Source organism: Periplaneta americana, chromosome 1 (genome assembly GCF_040183065.1).
Source record: "Periplaneta americana isolate PAMFEO1 chromosome 1, P.americana_PAMFEO1_priV1, whole genome shotgun sequence".
Taxonomy (NCBI): domain Eukaryota; kingdom Metazoa; phylum Arthropoda; class Insecta; order Blattodea; family Blattidae; genus Periplaneta; species Periplaneta americana.
Window position 1 is genome coordinate 108,305,638 of NC_091117.1, and position 20,926 is coordinate 108,326,563.

Here is a 20,926-nt window from a genome sequence, read left to right on the forward strand (position 1 = left end):
AAATACGTGTATACTATTGTATGTTTATCAAAACAAGTTGTAACCCTCATGCTGTGGTACAGATACTGGTGAATGAGGTGACACAGAATTACCCAGCGGACAACATGCATCCAACATAATCAACAGGCGAATTGCACGGGAGTTATCATCCTGGAGAAATATGTCAGTGGTGTCGGAAGGACAGACTTTGTGGTGTAATAGTGATGGAACATCGGACACTTTATCTGAAGATAACAACGTGCTCGGTAGTCCAGTTCATAAAACGGCAACCAGTTCCAGTTTCTATGAACCATCACCTCCCAAATTCAAACGGAAAAGTATCCACGAGCAGTTCTCTAAAATAGCAATGCAAAGGATTTATGACAGTGTCAAGATTGGAAAGAAAAGCGTTGCAGCAACTGCCCAAAAATTCAAGACATCACCAGCAAAAGTGAGGCAAATAGTAAAGGCTCTTGAAAGAGGTGGTAGCTAGAAAACAAACATGCTTGCATTCGAGAGCATCATATGTAGACCAAATTCAGGAATGCGCGTAATGTTGGAAACGCAATTCACTACTGGCATTTAAAGACTTGGGAGAAAGAAGCAGCTATTTTCATGGGCATTCCCAGATTTAAAGCCAGCAATCATTTCCTTCACCGATTCAAACGCCGCTCCAAAATAACATCACGCAAGATTACAAGATTCATTACTAGGCGGGATGTTACTCTTGATACCGATGTGAGGACCAGAGCATTGGAGTTTGTGCGAGAAGTTACGGACTACATTTCTGCTAATGTAATCGATGTCGACATGGTGTTGAATATGGATCAAAGTCGATTTGAGTATGAAATTACCTCAAATAGGACACTATTAATGACCAGAAAAAAGACAACGGAAGCAACTGTTGAAAGCGTTGCATCTACTACTCACTCCTGCATCATTCAGGTCCTTATTTCCATGTCAGGACGCCTCGCAAAGAAATTGTACATCTGTTTTCAGGAAGCGGGTGGTAAATTTGGTAAACGTGTTTCCGAAACATTACAATGTAACCAACCTCCAAATATAGAATATGATTGCAGCACCAGTGGTAAGATGTCAACAGCTCTCATGCTGTCCTGGATGCGTGAAGTACTTCAACTGGAACTAAAGGGAGCATCGCTTCTGCTGCTGGATTCATGGTCTGGTCAAACAGACACAAGTTTATCGGTGAGAGCCTTCGGAAAAAGGGATTTAAATTTACACCCAAAAATCATACCACCTAAAACCACAAAGTACTGTCAGCCTCTAGACGTCTACTTCTTTCGCCAGTACAAACTATTTGCGCGACGCATTGAAGAGAACATACGTCATGATGAGGGGAATGCCGTCAAGCTGCATGAGAGGATCTTCATTTTCAAGTTGCATTCCTTGATATACAATCAGTTGAGTGCACCACAGTACCAGTCTATGCTTCGCTATGCATCTGGATACGTGTCACAGGACATGTCACTTCCGTTCCGTAATGTGTTGGACATAAATTTTGCTGGTCTTGACAAATGCAGCATTCCTGACTGTGATTGCAGTTCCGCCATTATTTGCTCGTGGTGTGAGATTCAACTTTGTTTGCAGCACTGCCTCCTTACACCACATTACCATGAGATAGAATGAGGTACATATATGACAGTTTACAAATATCTATCTGTTGTACATAATTTCGTCATTTACATGTATCATATTTCACAGGTATGATGATGTTAGGCACTCTATGACTACAGCATCCCTTGGAGAATGCCTGCAAGAGCAGGGAGACGAGTACTGTCGGTGTCTCAGAAGACAACGAGCGCAGAGTGGATAATGGAGTACATTACGACAACAGTGCAATACTTGTACTACTTGTGAGCGGAAATATTATTTCCATCTACTAGCAGTGTAAGTATTGCACTGTTGTCGTAACATTATCTGTTTACCACCCTTTCTTCTCACTCCGCGTTCGTCTTCTCCTGAGTCACCACTATACCTGCATGTTGCTTTCTTAGAGTAGTATGATGCCACACCACAGTCTAGGATATCGTTTCCAAACCTGTAGTTCGCAAAGCCTCAGGGGGTTCGCAAAATATTTCAAGGGGTTCGCCAAAACTTTTCTGTAATGGCGGGTTTCGAGGTTAGGCCTATTATTGTTTTCTTCATTTCTGCGGCATTGTCATAATAATAATAATAATAATAATAATAATAATAATAATATATTAATATTATATTAATAATATATTATTATTATTATTATTATTATTATTATTATTATTATTATTATTATTATTGTTATTATTATTATTATTTTGAAATTAAATTAACCATAATGCCCCTTGTTACATATGAGTAACATCGGGAATTTATCACATTATTTCCACAATAAATTAATATTTACCGTGAATGCCTGATTTATAGTTATGTAACAACGTTAGGAATGCATTTGATTTCACTACAATGGAAATTTAGTCTGCCAGCTTCTTTGTGTTCTAACAATACTAACAACAGTACTGTACCACGACCCAACTAAGGAGTGGATACATGGTGGTCAGGCCTTTGATTTTAGATGTTAATGTGGAATTTCAACAAACTTATATTTAATTTTGTATTTTCAACAATAGCCGGTAGGTACTGCTTTTTCCCTTGTGGCAAATGCAGTAAGTTGTCAGTTGTATATCAGAATCGTTTCCATTCAGATTAAAATGGATAACTGGTTGAAAAGTGGAAGTTTGAAAGAGAAACAGAGTTTAACAAAATCGCAAGTTAGTGTTGTGTCAACAGGTCATTCAGCTTCTAGTGATGTGTGTCAATCCGACAAAAGTGAATTGTGGATAAAGAAAAGAAAGTACGATGATAATTACATTAGGTTTGGATTTTCATATATAGGTGACAAGGAAATTTTGGAAAGAGTTCGTGCCAGTCCTTCTTTTGCGATTCAACTTGACGAATCGACTGATGTTGCCAATTTAACCATTTTGTTACTTTTCGTCCGTTATATTAATGGGGAGTCTGTAGAAGAGCAGCTACTATTCTGCAAACCCTTAAAAGAGAGAACTACGGGAGGAGATATATTTAAGTTAACCGACGAATACTTTTGCTGTGTAGGCATTTGTTCAGATGGTACGAAATCTATGACAGGGTGTTATGCTGGGTTTGTTGCCAAAGTGAAATCGGTAGTGCCGAACGCTTCTTGGTCACATTGTTGCGTTCATAGACAGGCTCTTGTTTCTAAATGCATGCCCGATGAATTGAAATGTGTGCTGGACGATGCAGTGAAAATAATTAATTTTATTAAGACTTACCCTACAAATTCCCGCATCTTTGCAGTGCTTTGTGAGGAAATGGGAAGCATTTATAAGTGTTCATTTTCTCACACCGAAGTTAGGTGGCTAACTCGAGGTAGAACTATTTCCAGACTGCATGAACTTAAAGACGAAGTTTACATTTTTCTCACCAGCCATGCCTTTCACAAAGCAAAGTACATGGAAGATGAAATCTGGCTTCAGACTTTAGCTTATTTGGCAGACATTTTCTAAAAAATTAACAGTTTAAACTTAACTCTCCAGGAGTCAAATATAAACGTTTATATTGTGTGAGACCGTATCGAATCATTCATTAAAAAACTTAATTTTTGGGAAATGAGTTTCAATAGAAATCAAACCGAGTGCTTTGATACCCTTCACGACTTCTTGGTGGAAAATCAGCTTTCTTTGGACGAAAATGTCAAGAACATGGTTAAAGAACATTTGAAGGCACTTGGAAAAACCTTCAGAGAATATTTCCCTTTCATGTCCAATAATAATAATTGGATTCGCAATCCCTTTGAAGAGTCAACAATTTTAGAATCTACATTAAGCGTAGATGAAAAAGAGCAGCTTCTTGAAATTTCCACTGATTTTCAGTTACAGAAAAGTTATAAATCTTTGTTATTAATTGGTTTTTGGTTGAGTTTAAAGGAGTTCCCAGTGTTAGTGAATAAAGCCATAACGGCTTTATTACCCTTTTCATCCACATATTTGTGCGAAAAGTCGTTTTCTTCATATGCCTATTAAAAATATAAATACAGAAACAGACTTTGTGCTGAAAGTGATTTGAGACTTTATTTAACTTCTGTGGTTCCTGACTTCAAAGCTCTGTGCCATGGAAAGCAGGCGCAACCTTCTCACTGAATTCCAAGGAAGAGGTGAGTAATTACAATGAAAACTTATATTTATTATTGCAACTAGGCCTACACGTTGTGTAACTTTTCAGCTGTAACTAGAGTAACTATAGGTTTTAACCATTAAGGGTTAAGTTAATTTAAGGTTATTAAACCTTTTGCTTGGAATTCAATTTTATGCATGTCTACTGTATGTATATTTAAAAGTCAGTGGTTCACCCAACTCAGATCGTTGTGGAAGGGGTTCACGAGTCGAAAAAGGTTGGGAATTGCTGATCTAGTATATACAGTCACGAAGCTTGAGTTGTGAGAGTGCTAGGAACAATAGACTGTGCCGGTACTATTTCGCATTATCTGTAATGAGGCAATATTAGCGATCCTGGTGGTTAGCAACTACCTATGGATGCATATTTACTACGTATTGAGCTTCGTGACTGTATACAGGGTGTTTCAAAAATACGGGGCATAATTTCAGGTATGTATTTCCCACATGTAGACAATCAAAATAGTTCATTACAACATGTGTCCGGAAATGCTCCATTTCCGAGTTATGGCCTTTACAACACTGAAATTCACTGGAACGTTTTTCTTTCCGCAGGTCGTTGTCATTACAGAAGATGTTCAAAATGTCCACCTCCTGCTTGAATACAGACCTCACATCGATGTCTCATTGACCTGCGAACACGATCCCAAACTCCAGGAGTATTGCGTATGTCCTCAGAACATGCCACAATTCGATTCCGAAGGGATTCCAAATCAGGCACTGAAGACGAATAAACCAATGATTTTAAATGGCCCCACAAGTAGAACTCGAGAGGATTCAGATCAGGTGAGCGTGGAGGCCAAGCAATTGGACCACCTCTACCTATCCATCGATCAGGAAACCTTCGATCCAAGTACCGGCGAGCCGTACGGCTAAAGTGTGCAGGAGCGCCATCATGCAAGAAGTGAATGTGTTGACGATTGATCAGTGGAGTGTCTTCTAAAACATGAGGTATGGTGTTTTCCAGGAAGTTTGTGTACGCCTGCCCTGTAAGTCTGTTTACAAGTACATGGGGTCCAACTAATCGATCACCAATGATACCGGCCCACATGTTGAGGGAGAACCACACCTGGTGATGAGGTGGAACAGTTGCACGTGGGTTTTCATACGCCCATACATGCTGATTGTGGAAATTTGTTATGCCATCTCGTGTGAACTGTGCTTCATCTGTAAATAATAATAAGGCAGGAAAGTTCGGATTTACACCACACTGCTGCAAGAACCACTGACAACCTAACGCATGCAGGGTAATCTGCTGGTGACAGGCCTGTACACATTGCAAATGATAAGGATACAATTGATACTCTTCTTCCAGACAGTCGTATGAGGAACATTGACTTGCAACGCTACCCTTCGTGTGCTGATAGAAGGAGTCATGTTCACAGCCTCCAGAATCTCCTCCTGTACTTCTGGAGTTGTAGATCTTGGTCGTCCCCTTCCCAAACCAGGAGAGTTAAATTTTCCATACTTGCACAGACGGTAATGGAGACGTACATATGTCTTCCGATCTGTCGCTGTGGGTACCTCTCCTGGTACAAACGACGAGCCAGCGCAGCATTGCCGTCCACCTTACCGTACATGAAGTGTATCTCTGCCAGCTCTTGATTTGAATACATGTCGCACAGTCTAACGCCTGCACAACACTGAATGTAACCTTCGCCTCGGAATGAACTGTCAGAGTGCCCTCTTAATATCTCCTTTGACAGCAACGACCTGCGGAAAGAAAAACGTTCCGGTGAATTTCAATGTTGTGAAGGCCATAACTCGAAAATAAAGCATTTCCGGACACATGTTGTAATGAACTATTTTGATTGTCTACATGTGGGAAATACATACCTGAAATTATGCCCCGTATTTTTTAAACACCCTGTATACTAGACTGTGGCCACACTTTGCCCCTATTTTTTTTGTAGTGTTGTTCAAACCGTCGTGGTCAGAGACTTTCTCTGTAATTTCAAGTCACATGTGAGAGGTTGTATATAGAGAGTGTAAAGTGTATCAGTAACAGTTATGTTTTCTGCAGTGTAAATGTTTGTCGAATGTGTGTGAAAATGTATTAGTGTGTGAAGGTACCAGGTAGTAACTAATAATACAATACATTATATAATATAGAAAATGTCTACATGTATTATAAAAGAGGTTGTGTTAAAGCCCTTTTCCGCTCACTCTTTCTCAGAAAAAAATTAGATAATTAAAAATGGATGGCCAACACCAGAACTACCGAACTTGGTTCAAAAGACCAGTAAATTTACTAGACTTTTCAGTGTAATATGTATAGCAAATGTGACTGGTTAGCCGGCAGCGCTGAACTAAATGCGGTGTTTTGCTGGTATTGTCTGTTGTTTGGAAAGGATAGAAATACTAGTTGGACCAAAACTGGGTACACGCATTTGGGAAATTTAGTAAATTCTATAGCCGAGCATGGGCTGTCTGTTAACCACCTACGATCATCTGTAGCTATAGCTGCTTTTGGGAAAATAGAATAGAAATTGCACTTGACCACTAGCTTAATAATGAAATATCTCTACACAATCAAAAGGAAAAGCGGAACAGGGACATCATTAAAAGGCTTATTAATGCAGTATGTTTTCTGGGAAAACAAGAGTTAGCCTTTCGAGGCCATGATGAAACAGCAAATTCTATTAATCGGGGCAATTATGTGGAATTGCTGAAGTACACTGCAGAATATGATCCTCTTTTAGCAGAGCATTTAGAATCCTCTACTGTGTTAAAAGAAATTTCTAATCGAATTCAAAATGACCTAATCCAAGCTGTAGGTTCAACCGTTTTATCAGCTATAAAGCAGGAAATTACTGATGTTCCTTTTGTAGCCGTCATGGTTGACGAAACTTCAGATGTGGCAAATAAAGCACAGTTTTCTATTGTCCTGCATTATGTACATGAAGGAGAGATAAAGGAAAGATTCTAGGGGTTCTGTGATATAAGTAGTGACAAACACGCCCAAGCTATTGCAGAACTTATCCGGCACTTCTTATCAGAATTCGGATGTAATGAAAAATTGATTGCACAAACGTATGACAGTGCACTGACGATGGCGGGAAATTTGAATGGAGTACAAGCATTAATCAAAGGCACACATCCAGAAGCCCTATTTTTTCACTGTTATGCCCATGCACTAAACCTCGTCTTGTCTCAAAGCACCAGCCAAATACCTGAGTGTAAAATATTTTTAGTACGCTTAATGGACTTGCAGCTTTTTTTTCAAGATCACCAAAATGTGCTAACTTTTTGGATCAATTTTTGCAATGTCGTCTTCCACACATCCGTCCAACGCGATGGAATTATTCATCAAGACTGGTAAACACTGTGTGCAGGAGCAGGATTCAACTTTGTAATGTGTTTTGTGCTATGCTAGAACACCCTCAAGAAATTGAGTCAGATAGTTTAGCACCAATTAATGGCTTTTTGGCACTTTTGGAAGATTTCAAATTTTTTTTTTCTCTTAAATACATTTGATAAAATATTTACCTTCACCGATGTGTTGTACAACATCCTACAGAACCAAGCAAATGATATTCTGTACTGTCACAGAAAATACAAGAAACTCGCCATTCCATAGCAGTATTACATAATGATTATGAAGTGGTTTTCCAAGAAACCGTGTCTCAAATAGGTGAGCCTTCGAAGAGGAAAAATATCAACTATAAACGCATCTATTGCGAAGTGTTTGATAATATTGATAACCACTTGGATTTAAGATTTCAAGATCATTCTAAACTGAAATTTTTAAATTTATTGTCGCCTCAAAACTATGAACAATATACTAACCAATTCCTCGAAAGTTGCTTTCAAAATCTCATAGATGCATATGGAAAATTTTTCGACATCACTCGATTGAAAAATGAGCTGATTAGTGTACAGCAGTGAAGAGTTTAGAAATAAAACCATGAGTGAACTTGCAAAACTATTGAGTACTAATTGAATGCTAAAAAATGTTTTCACCAGTTTAATGTGTTAGTGACATTACTATGTACAATTCCTGTGAGTACGTCTTCAGTAGAAAGGTTGTTTTTAAATGCTGAAGAGAATCAAAAGCTACTCTCGAAATTCTACTGGAGTAGAGAGACTATCTCATCTTGGAATTATTTCAATTGAAGCGCATCTACTAGGAGCAGTCAGGAAGAAGAAAGAGTTCTTTGAGGAGATGGTTACCAAATTTGCTTCCCAGGAGAGAAGATTGAATTTCAGTTCTGTTGATCTTGCTGTGAGAAGTTTCAAGGGTGAGTTTAAAGCCAGAAGCTTGTTATTTTATATAAAATGTTGCTTAATTGTAGCTTCAAGAAATATAAATTTATATTAGGTCTATTTTAATATATATTCTTTTAAATTAATATCAGTTATGATTTACTATTGTTTACCTAACAATTATAATATTCAGTGCTTCCGCTGTCTGATTGGTCACCGCACACCACTGATTATTGATGATGATGATGTTGAGGATGATGATGATGATGATGATAATAATAATAATAATAATAATAATAATAATAATAATAATAATAATAATAATAATAATAATTGGGAAGCAGTACAACATAAAAATAACATTATTTTGTTTTATTACAAAATAAAATTAATTACTGTATTAAAGGACAACGTTTTATGGGTAAAATGAAAAACAATGGCATTTCATCAACATCTTCTTGGATTCCAGAATCGAGTATTGCTTTTGATTTAACAATGAAGTCATTTTCCTTCATGCTTCCCAATATTTCGATGTTGTCTTGAGCTATTTGAAGGGCTGTGGAGCTTGTCAGATGATCCATATCCATTTCCTGATCCTGACAGCATAACAAAAAAATATGGTGAAGTCAGTACACCAATTCTGTGAAGATGCTTACTTAAACAATCATGGCCAGTGAGTAGCCTGAACATAGCAACAGCAGATTTACGAGGAAGTTCAGGGATTAGACTAGTGTTTTCCAATAGATTTTTCCATTTGGTATTTTCACTTTCTGCTAATATTTTAATATTGTAATTGTGGTTGATCTTGCTTTTGATGATTCATTTGACAGATTTAGACTAGTATTCTGCAGTGGCGTAGCGTCAATGTAAGCTAAAAAGCTTAGCTTCCCCAGTTAATAATAATTTCATAATAAACCTGCAGTTTATGGAGAAAATTATTTATTAACTTTAATAGAATTTATATTTACGCTTTAATAATTGTGATGCGGCAGCTCAGGATTATTTGTGATGCAGCAGCAAACAAGAAGCCTGCACACACCAGCTTCCAAGCAGACCGGTTTCTTCTGTGTAATCCATCCCGCAGATTTTCCATCCCTTTTAAACTACCCTAGTCGCAAGGCTCGAAAAGAAGCTAGCTTTAACATTTAAAATAAGTAGTTTCCGAGTTATCCCTATTCGTCAGTTGTGTTCAGCTGAAGTGTTAGTGTGCATTGTGGCTGATATAATAAATAATGAGCGAAATAACAGTTCCTGACACTAATTTACTTGAATTTTTTAGGACAATTGTATTATCAAGACTGACTTACGAACAAAAGTGTGATTTAAAAAACAAATGACCGACTCCCTTGCTGTCAATGAAGGACACAACCAAAAGACAGACGCATACTTACGTAATGATACTAATATTGTGATTTCTCTAAGTATGACAGGGAGTGAGCTAATGTTATACGTATACGTGTCTATTTGTTAGAGATATGTGTAAACCGTGAAATCGTATTTTATTACGTCTCATTTGAGGTCATGCCTTATTGGTGTTACTTACGATGTTCCAACCAATCTTCGACTGCTGACTTGAAATTGACTACTATTTATTTTAAGACTGTATTTTTGTAATACATTTTCTCATATTGCATGAAAGACAACTTGAGTTAGCTTCCCCTGCTCAAAATTTCATGCTACGCCACTGGTATTCTGTTCAATTTTGGAGCATACTCTGAAAATAACTCCTGATATTATTATGGATGAGAACCATCTTGTACAGTGCGATGACCTGGATCAGTAATAAGAACAACAGTGGCGTGAAAAGGGTCAGTAGAATGTATTAAGACAATGCTAGAGAACATAATAACTTAAAGCTTACTTTAAAGGATATGAAAAAATCATGTTTGAAATATAACAAAAATAATTAGTAAAAATGTATATCTGTAGGGCAGACGGAAAAATTTGTAAGGTCATTTATTATATAAATATAATAACTACCAGCATATTAAGGGAAGAACACATTTTGAGAAATCTTCAAAATTCAGATGGTCAAGACTGGCTCAAAAGCTAGCAGAAAATGTGTAATTGGTGATGGTTTGTGCAATAACTGAATAGAATATAATCTTCTAAATTTAAGGTGTAGATTACTGCTGTAACATTTGGGCACAAATGGCCCTTTGTGTACCCCAAAAACTGCAGATCAACTCACAAGACCACAATGCGTTTCCAGCTTTGCTGTGCTACTGGGATTAATTTCCTCAAAAGATACAATGTTTGTTTCCCGAGATAACAATGTCTGATTTGGCTTAGATCTGGGCAATCCAGCAAAAAGTAAAGTCATAACTCGGCCTCTATCCCACATTTCCTACAAGTTGAGTCATCATTAAGGCCCAACATATGTAGGTGCTTATTCAGATGAGTGTTCTGTGAAAATTCCAGTTAACCATCCTAAAAATTCTCCCCTTCCCAATGCCAGGAGTTGTTCAGTTCAGTCAGGTTTAAATTCTGCATAAGTTTAGCCTGTTATATGGCTGGTGTAGATCTCCAGGCTCCTAGTAAGCCTTTCATCATGTTCTCCTTTAGAGCCTATTTGATTTTACACATAGAAATGCCAACCAGCGGCATGTGGTGATGACGTTTTCGGAGAAGCAATTTCATGAAAACACTGTATGTAGGCAACAGGCATCGAAGCCCAGTCGAGCAATGGCATACATACAGGCACCGTTTCCCTTCACGTCACATTACCGCATGCCACTGATGCCAACACAGGGTACCGGGCCATAGTTTTGGATGGAAGTTCCTTCTTGCCAATAGGCCGGCTTATTATTGTCATACATTCCACTGTGTCCTGGGACATTTGGGTAGGGTTTTCAGGCTAGTTCTGCATTCTTCAACCAGCCTGGAGTCGACTCTGTGCGCACTTAGCACACTCTGTGTAGTCTGGCTATCGGAGCAAATGAGATATTCAGACCTTGCCATGATCTATTTAGATTTTCCTGAGTGCAAGCTACTATTATAAACACTTCAGCTTGCAAAACCGTAGTATGTATATTGACCAACGAGGATATATATTCTAGTCCTGGGTCTTATGCCATAAATCCCTGGTCCAGTACCGCTGTCAGTTCTGGAGTCATCCATGAACCACACCAGACTACGACGTGGAAATTGGTTAAGGTGATCTCCCTTCCATTCTTTTCTATCAGGAATAAAACAAACAGGATAATTTACTCGTTGAACAGGAATCATACTACCCTGTCTCGTAACAATAACGGGATTGATATCAGTTGCCATTTTTCAAATAAGTGTACAACTAAGTGCTTCATTCCTCCTATCCACTGGCCAAGGCCATAGAGTTGAGAGACAGCTTGTATGACTACGTTTTAGACTGCGAGATCCAGAGGAAGCAAACTAGCAGGACCTCGAGATCTAATATCGGTGAAGTCATCATGCCTCCGGCAATATTTAAACACGCAAGCCATTGTATAGATACAAGGTCGTTGCTTGGGAATTCAAAGTCAGGGGCCACCATACCATTGCTGCATACATAACCATGGACGTAGAACAGCGCAATGGATCCAATAAAGGATTTTCGATTTGGCTGTAGCCCCAAACTACACACAAAGGCTTGTCTGCAGGCCCAAAAGGCACCAGTCGCCTTTGTATGATACTCGACGTGAGTTTTCCAAATCAGTTGAACATCAAGACACACACACATACGTATCGTTCTGCCAAATGGCTGGTCTTTCACTACAAATCCAGCATTCTTCAATTTTTCCTATTTTATGCCATCCTTTTAGTCTCTGCATATTATCCATATATCTTCATTTGATTTCTTCTTCTGCCCCGAAATCATCTCTCGTTTACCATTCCTTTAAGTATATCCTTCACTGGGCAGTTTCTTCTCAGCCAGTGACCCAACCAATTTCTTTCTGATCAGTTTCAGTATCATTCTTCTTCATCCAATCTTTCAAACACAGCTTCATTTCTTATTCTGTCTGTCCATTTCACACATTCCACCCTTATCCATATCCACATTCAAATGCTTTGCTTCACTTCGTCGTAATGTCCATGTTTCTGCTCGATAAAATGCCACACTCTGCACAAAGCACTTCACTAGTCTCTTAGTTCTTTTCCCCAAGTTCCGCAGTTGAAGATGCTCCTTTTTCTTTTAAGAGCTTCTTTTGCCATAGCTATCTTCCTTTTGATATCCTGGCAGCAGCTCATGTTACTGCATTTAGTAAACCCCAAATATTTGAAGCTGTCCACTTGCTCTACTGCCTCATTAATACTCGCATTTCGCACGTTTTCGTCTTTATTTTCTTCTTCGTCTTGTTTGCATTTATCTTCATCCCATACTGCTCACAGCTGTCACTTAGCTCCACTAGCATATCCCTTATTATCATATCCTCTTCTGCTAACAACGCCATTATCTTCAACAAATCTTATGCACTTTATTCTTCTTCTTCCTACTATCACCCCTCCAATATTCTGAAAACAGTTCTTCACTAAATCCTCCAAGTAGGTGTTGAGTAGGGTGGGTGATAAAGGGCATCCTTGTTGTACTCCTTTCCCTACTCCATTTCCTTCAGACATTTCTTCTGCTATTCTGACTATGATTCGTTGTTTCATATAAATACTACTGAACAGGCTTCTCTCTTTCCAATCTACAACTATTTTCTTCAGGATTCCCATCAGTTTTCATTAAGGATTATCCCTCCTAAAGATTTAAATTATTTAAAACTAAGTTGTTACCAAATAAGAAAACTCGTGGTCATTTTCTAAACAAAACCATTTCGGATTTATTAGGATTTACACCTAATTTCCCCTTCATGCACCAAGCCCACATCTGTTCAAAGCCTTCATTTGGAGCTCAAACAGCATGCTAACATGACATCCAGAGATAATATAACTAAATCATTAGGATAGACCTGAGGGTAAAACTCCGTCCTATTAAGATATTAATGTATAAGGTCGTCTATCACTAGATACTACAGTAAGGATGATAATATTCCCCCTGAGGGCACTCTCTTGTGACAGACACAGTTATTATGCTGTCATTAAGACATGCTTTAACAATTCCCTGAAAGTAAGGTGTTTTCTATACCTCTTCTCTCTGTAGCCTGACATATGGAGTGAAAGGATGTATTATCAAATGCTACTTTGATATCCAGCGAAACCACCGAAGCACTGTGGTCCTGGTTTAATGCTCCTTCATTCCTTAAAACAAGATGATGAAGGGCACTATCAGTGGATTTCACAGGCTCAAGGCATATTGTCTATCATGGAGCAGATGCGCTTTCAAGGCACTTCTTCTTTTGTATCTGTCGACCAATTTTTTACACTGACTTTAACATAAAATACAATAGACTAATCAGTCAATAGTGGTACGAAAATTTATACAGGGTGGAAAGTGTTCAATAACATTAAGTTCACACACTAAATCCTTAAGATAAAAGGAGTAGAATCTTCCTTCGCCATTTTACGTCCTTCCTTTTTATTTAGTAAGAAATCGATTTTGTTTCTAGAAGAAATTGCTACGTCGCAGTGAATTCAGTACCTGGTCAACAGACAGAAACACTCTTCCCTGCAATACTGATGGCAGTCACGAGGAGACACATTTCTTAGAAAGCTTAAAAGCTTTAAGGTTCTGTAAGTTCAGAAAATATATCAATAGGAAAGTTAGCATCATAACTGTCAAAAATCTTACAATTTAAAAATTCTACAAACTTCAAGTGTTTCTGAGATTCAAATATCAATTCAAGTTTTTAGCCATAACGGTGTCCAAACTCCACAAAATATTTTTGAACACATGACACAAATATCTTTCTCATTACAGTTTCTCCTTTTAGACCTTGGATCTTCTCCCTCTTTCATCAGTGATTACATTAAAATACCTTTTCTAGGGATTCTTACTTTTCTCCTTCTGTTGACTTTGCAGTTAATGATTCGGAGTATTCCTTCCACTCTTTATCACTACAAATTTGTCTTAAGCTGGGAAAGGGAATTATCCAGTAAATGTTTCAATTTATATGATTCAGGCATTGAATATTTATCTAAGAAGAATCTAACTCGATACGTTATTTAAAAAAATATTACAAATACATTGTTGGATTGTCACTATAATAAACAATAACTAGAAATAAAACTGCACACACTGCAACAGTAGAATTTACTTCCTCAGATAGCAACAATAACATGTGGGCCAAGGCTTCTGCTTGGTGTGAGATGGTTACAACTAGAGCCAGTCAAATACGCATTCAGTCTCACTCAGATCTCGCTCCCTAAGCTTTCCATTCCCGTTACTTCCACAACGGCATTAGGGAGTGCAGAGGGGAGTGGGAGGGGAATGCCAAGGACTGCACAGGAGTAGAATGCAAGCAGGAGCGAACAGGAGTCCCATTGTCTCACACTTTAGTGATCAGTGAAGTACAGTCTTCATAAATAAATAATGTGTACAATGGCTGCAGAAGCTAAAGAGAATGTATTAAATAAACTAGCTGATGGAACTTACATTCTACTAGAGAAACCGGGTGTAAGTCATGGTAGCACTAGCTGGGAGAACTTCAGGGTAAGCATTTTATGAATCCTTGGTGCTTAAATTGTAGCATAGAATTTACGGAAATTAAGTTATACTGTATTTTACTTCGACTAATTTTTTCGAAATAATATTCTTCTTGTAATCATGAGATTTTGTATTATTTTGAATGCTAAAAGCCATGGAGATATTTCACTTATAGAATACTGTGGCGCCATGTTTTAAGATCCTGGTCTCATTGGGGAGTTGCGCGTGCATCCGGTGAGAGGGCGCAGGGAGGCGAGACTCGAGCTTCAGTGGGTGCTGTGGCACGGCCCAGAGTGAGGGGAAGGAAGGCTGCGGGACGGCGCCTAGCAGAAAGAGCAGAGGAAACCTCAGAAGCGGAATCCTCTCGCAGATTCGGAAAGCCATGCGAATCAAAGGTCCGAGAACATGTGATTTAGTAATAAAAGCGCGAGCAATCTTCGGAGCAATGAGTGAGTCTGCTGCGAGAGAGTTAGTTAGTTAGTCTTCAGTCAGCCTTCAAGTTTTGGACAGCAGCGAGCAAGGATCTGAGTTCGATGTGCAGTAAACTTGAGTGAGTCTGTAACTGTGGCAGTATCCAGGCAAGTGCGACGTATCCAGAAGGCTTGGGTTCGAAGTGCAGTGAACTGTATCTGGAAGGCTTGGGTTCGACGCACAGTGAACTTGAGCAAGTGAGCTAGAAGAACTAGCCAAGGCGAACGAACTGTGGACTGACAGTTTTGTTCTGCACATAGTTCTTTGTGAACATTAGTTGAAATTAGGAGTACATTGTGTTCTTCTCCTCAATAATACACGTGTATTGTCATTGTCGCTGTGTGGAGTGCAATAACGACTACTGTGTTGCTGTGTTGAGTAGAATACATATTGTTGACAGGTGTGTGGTCGAAGGTAGAAATAAAAGTCACATGGTTGTATAAAAGTTACAATACATTATAATTTATATATATTTTTAACGATTTCAGTTGGTAGTTCAAGAGAGCAATTAAGGGCATCTTCAAAGATAGAAAGCATTGAGAAACCTCACGACAATTAACTACAAATAAATAAGGGTGATAATATGGTGGGGAACCTGTGTTCCTCTTTCATGTTAAAAAAATCTTGGTTACCTTACAATGACAACAATTTAGTGATATGTTCGGCGAGCTTAATGTTGAAAGCATGGAGTATATAAGAATCGATAATGCTTTTCTAGTTGGTGTCGCAGCTAATAATTTCAAAATGTAAATTTAATTTAAAATCTGTGGAAATAGTGAATAGCAGAAACAAACAACACTCATTCAAGGATCTATGAGTGAAAATGAGAGATTGTGGAATAGACAAAACTAGGAGAGAATCATCATAACTGCGAGTTTGTTTAGATCAGCATATGTGATGGCCAAACCGAAGTTGTCATTCAGAACTTATATCACAGTAATTGAACTGCAGAAGTTACATGAGGTTTCAGAAGGGAACATGCTACACTCCTATCATGCTTGTAAGAATATTATTATGTTCATGGAAGATGAAATGAAACAAATTCTAGTGAAGTATACACATTACCGAATCATATTCTAATTTTAGTTATCATGATAGACGAAAGTACAATAATTTCTAATAAAACTTGTTTAATTTTATTTATATACATCTCTCTTCTGAATAAGTTTCGTGTAATTATTATTACTATTTTTTATATTATTGAATTGGAAAGTGCGACGTGAAAAGGAATCCTAGCCAAGTATAACATCACACCAAGTATAACATCACAAAAGAGATACTTAAAGACTGTTGGGAGGTTTTGCAACAGACGGAGCAGCAACAATGCAGGACTGTTACAAAGGAGTAGCTGCTCTGCTGCGTAACCATTCAAAAGAACTTTGTTGTGCATTGTATGAACCACAAGATCGAACTGGCTATGCATGGTGTTATGCGTAGCATGGCAGAAGTATTCCATACACAGTCTTTGTTAAACACCTTATATTCTGTATTTTCTCAAAATTCCAAAAATCACAGGCTACTAGAAGACGCATCAAAAGAACTGTCATCTGAAATACTAAAACTAGGACATGTGTTTAATGTAGAGTACGTAGGGTTGCTTCCTCATTTAATGCTTTTCGAGCACTTACTGGAAGTTAGAGTGCTTTGGGATTTCTTTTCACACAACACAGTCGAGATGGCTGCCAAATGTCCCGAGAGCATTCTAAACTTAAAGGTATGGTAAAATGCCTGACAAAATGGTTGTTTGTAATGGAATTGACTGTAATGCATCAGGCTCTAAAGATTTTGAAAGCTCTGTCTTTGTATATGAAAAACCATAGTAACAGCTCTTACAGCAAAACAAGAAATTGAAGTAACATAAAAAAATCGTTCATTCACTATGAGTGGAAAAGATAATTCGGAAGTTAGAGTAAGACCATACATTCCAAAGAAATCTCAATTAAAGTCCCCAGTGCTCATCAACAACAAAAATTTGAACATTTCTGAAAACAAATTTTTCAATCATTGGTGAATAATATTAAGAGCTGTTTTGAAAAATGTACTTTTTTCGGATGAAGCAGTCTTAAATCCAGCTACATGGCCCTTAGATGTGTTTCATAGTGATATGTCTATACCACGTTTATGTAGAAAGGTAAAATACAGTGTAAGCGAAAACATGCGTGCATCACTTGTGAAGAACTTTTATATCTACAAGGAAAATGGAAAATACAAAATTCATCCCACACTCTGTGTAGAACCTTGTAAATGCAGTTGAAATTGTTCCCATTTCTACAGTCAGAGATGAATCTGATTCTGACTGATCAAAGAAACAAGTTACAAGTTGAATCACTTTAAAATCTACTTCTTACTAGTGGCTTGTGCAGCAATTGCTGCAAACTAAGTCCATAAAAAGTTCAAATAAAAATTGTTCAGATTTATTTTCAATGAAGAATACCAGACATTTTGATAGTTATTTGCTTCCATAATAGTGAAACATACTCCCTCTGAATGTTTTTTTTTTTTTGCCAAATACTTTTCCTTGAACCTATCCGTCTTCAGTTCTTGAGTTTCAATGCGAAATCGCTAGTAACAATGTCAGGATGATCAGTGGGTTTTTCATATGGGAGTAATGCAGTAGCTATTTCGGGTCATTGCGGATTGTATGTCAAAGTTAAGAAAATGTAAGGTTTGTCATGCTTTGAACAAAAGACTTAGCATCTTGGTATAGCTGCTGCATGTTTCGTGAACTACCCTGAAATGTAGAGGGCAGAATCACTTTTTCCCACTAAGAGATCTTGCTGAGGTGATCAAGAGACTACAAAATTTTGCAGGTCTCTTATTTTATCAATAAGTAATACCTTTTGCTCTTTTCTTATGAATTGTAATTTTTTGCGCTTCTTCCAGACAATACTGATCTATCAAATACTGCTGGATTAATTTGTGTAACAATGAATGTTATTCGTATATTTTCTGTAATATAGGCTGTTGTGAGGAATTTATTGCTGAGATGTGGAAAATGAGGCGAATGATATGTCAGAGTTGTAGAATCTTATATGTGCCTAAATAAAATTGTCCATCGTAAATCATTAGCAGTTTCAGTGTTTCATTTGTAGCTGGTTGCTGGAAATAAACTTACTCATCACGGTAGCAAGAAGTGAAATGGCATGCTATTTTCCCTACAACAAAATATGCTTGGCAGCGATCACAAATCTAATCAATTAAACCAAAGAAATATGAAATTAATTTTGATGTAGTTTAAAGGCGCAGCTAAAATAGGAAGCATGACTCAATTACTACCAAGGAAAGTTAGAGAATCAGACATATAAATATCTATATCACACTGCTATTACATATATGAAAAGGACCCACACCACTTGATTAATAATTGTAAAAGTATTTCATTTTTAATAACAATATTGTTACCTTACGTAAGTTTTATAGTTTTCAGTAACATAAGTTTATATAGGCCTATAGCCGTTACTCAGTAAATTATAGAAATGAAGATCTAATATAAAATATTCTTTCTCTGCGTCTACTTACATAAAGCCCCAAAAGGTTTCACTTGCATTAACTATAATAATATTTCATTTTTAATGGTAATAATGTCATCAAACATTCTTAAGTTTTGTAGTTCTTAATATCCAATACACAGCTGTACTCGGAAAACTACAGACCAGAGAATCAGGCCTGTAAATTATTTTTTATACGTTATCAAAAAATTGCACAAATGAAGATCGACATATTGGCATTATGATGAGAAAGAATCTGAGCCGTCTGAACTCTATGTCAGCAATCCTGTAGGTCATGGCCTTCGTGTAATAGCCTATTGTTTACTGTAGTGTGTGTTTTGTTTTATTCTGAAATGCAACACGGCCGACTTGATGCTTGCTTTGCTTAAGGAAGCGAACATCAAGTCGGCCGTGAATGCAATAAATTAGTTCTCAAAACTGACGAAAGATGGATTTTGGAAAAAAGGAAAATGATGTAGGAAAATTGACATTTCACTGAAAACTACTATTTTTCCGAAAAACTTTGGGTTCCAAGCTTCAAAATGAGGGGTCATTTATTAAAATCCGTTCAGCCATTTTCCCGTAATTTCCATTACCAGTTCAAATTATATATAAAGATATCAATAAATAGTTCACCAGTACATTGCTTCAAGGCAGAAAAGTTCACAACATGGATCAAATCGAAACATCACAGCACTCTGAATAACCAACAGGAAAGCACCATCCAGTCAGTACATCATTCATCTCGTCTCTTCAGTTGATTTACCTAAGTCTCATATTTTACATAAGTCTGATACTATCAGAACTTGTAGGAATAAAGAATATTATTTTTACTAATTAACAAAGAAAATACGGTAATAGTTTATTTTAAGATATTCTGTTTTAATAAGTCAATAATATTTTAGTTAATGTAAGTTTCTTTGTAGCTTTAAGTCGGTTTTCAGGGGCAGCATGATACATATATTTGAATTTTTAATTATAGCAGTGGACTCTTGGTAAAATCACAAATAGCACACTGGGTTAATGCATATAAAGGAACTAATATTTCTCAATAACATTATACAGACCTTCTACAACTCTTTTTAGCAATCTTTGACCTCTAATTGTTACCTGGAGGCCAGAAACTGGTAATATTAAGAAAAAGTTGAATATCCATTTGTAAGAAGGAGAAAGGTTTTTTAAGGTAGGATGTATACTCATAATGCAATGATATGTATCTCTTGGAAATGTTCTAATTTAGAATCAGAACCAATATACAAACCAGAAAGGCAATATTATTTATACAAATTTGTTACAAATACATTTATCATACATAGCTTCACATTCCGTCACACAAGCTCTGATGCTGATTTTAATATCTTTCATGAGGCCATTCCTCAAATAAAACAATCAACAAATGTTGTTATTGTCCTTGCTACAGAAATTCAATTCCCCTTTCAAAGCACCACAAGTAATTTTGTGACTCTGGAAAGTATACATCAGGTAGTCAGTCACATATGATGATAGTGATGAGGGGGTGAACTGTAAAATAAAATTACAGACTCGTTGGTTTATGTAAAATTTTATTGCAGTGCGAGTTTGAGTTCATATTTATTTGATATCATTAACATATAATTTCTATAGTAACAAATTCAAAAATATCCATGATTCTATCTGCAAAAAAATTGACACATCTCAGTCATTACTATAATAATTTTCCTTATATAAAAAGTAACATCATTCCGAAATAAATATGCAGGCAGGAAGAAAATGTTAAATTCCCGAAGTTACTGTAGAATGCAATTCCACATTACCTGTGTTAGGATTTGGGAACAGGGGGAGAGACAAGATGGAATGAGAGCCACCACATGAGTAGGGGCTGAATTCCTGCAACAAACAGCAGGATATAGAGTCTTCGCTTGTTGCCGCTGTTGTGGATATAAGGGTCATGATGGTGGGGTGAGCTACCCACAGGCAAAATCTGCACTTTAAGAGTACGTACCTGAAAAAATAAAAGAAACAGACTGACACAATTACGTGACAACATGAGGTAG

General features: G+C 37.3%; 1 protein-coding gene across 8 annotated transcripts in view; it reads right to left on the minus strand.

Annotated features, from left to right (window-relative positions):
• Yif1 (Yip1d-interacting factor 1) overlaps positions 1-20,926 on the minus strand; it is a 159,468-nt gene that overhangs the window by 1,945 nt on the left and 136,597 nt on the right. For 6 of the 8 annotated variants that reach the window (XM_069825525.1, XM_069825558.1, XM_069825516.1 and 3 more), the window contains 2 exons: positions 20,687-20,874; positions 20,148-20,414 (listed from right to left, as the gene is read on the minus strand). The exons of 1 other annotated variant lie outside the window; for it this stretch is intronic. In XM_069825525.1, the coding sequence (XP_069681626.1) occupies positions 20,692-20,874 (183 nt within the window). In that variant the 3' untranslated portion in view covers positions 20,148-20,414; positions 20,687-20,691. Of the gene's footprint in view, positions 1-20,147; positions 20,415-20,686; positions 20,875-20,926 lie in introns of those variants that run through there. One more of the 8 variants, XM_069825508.1, reaches the window with a different exon arrangement.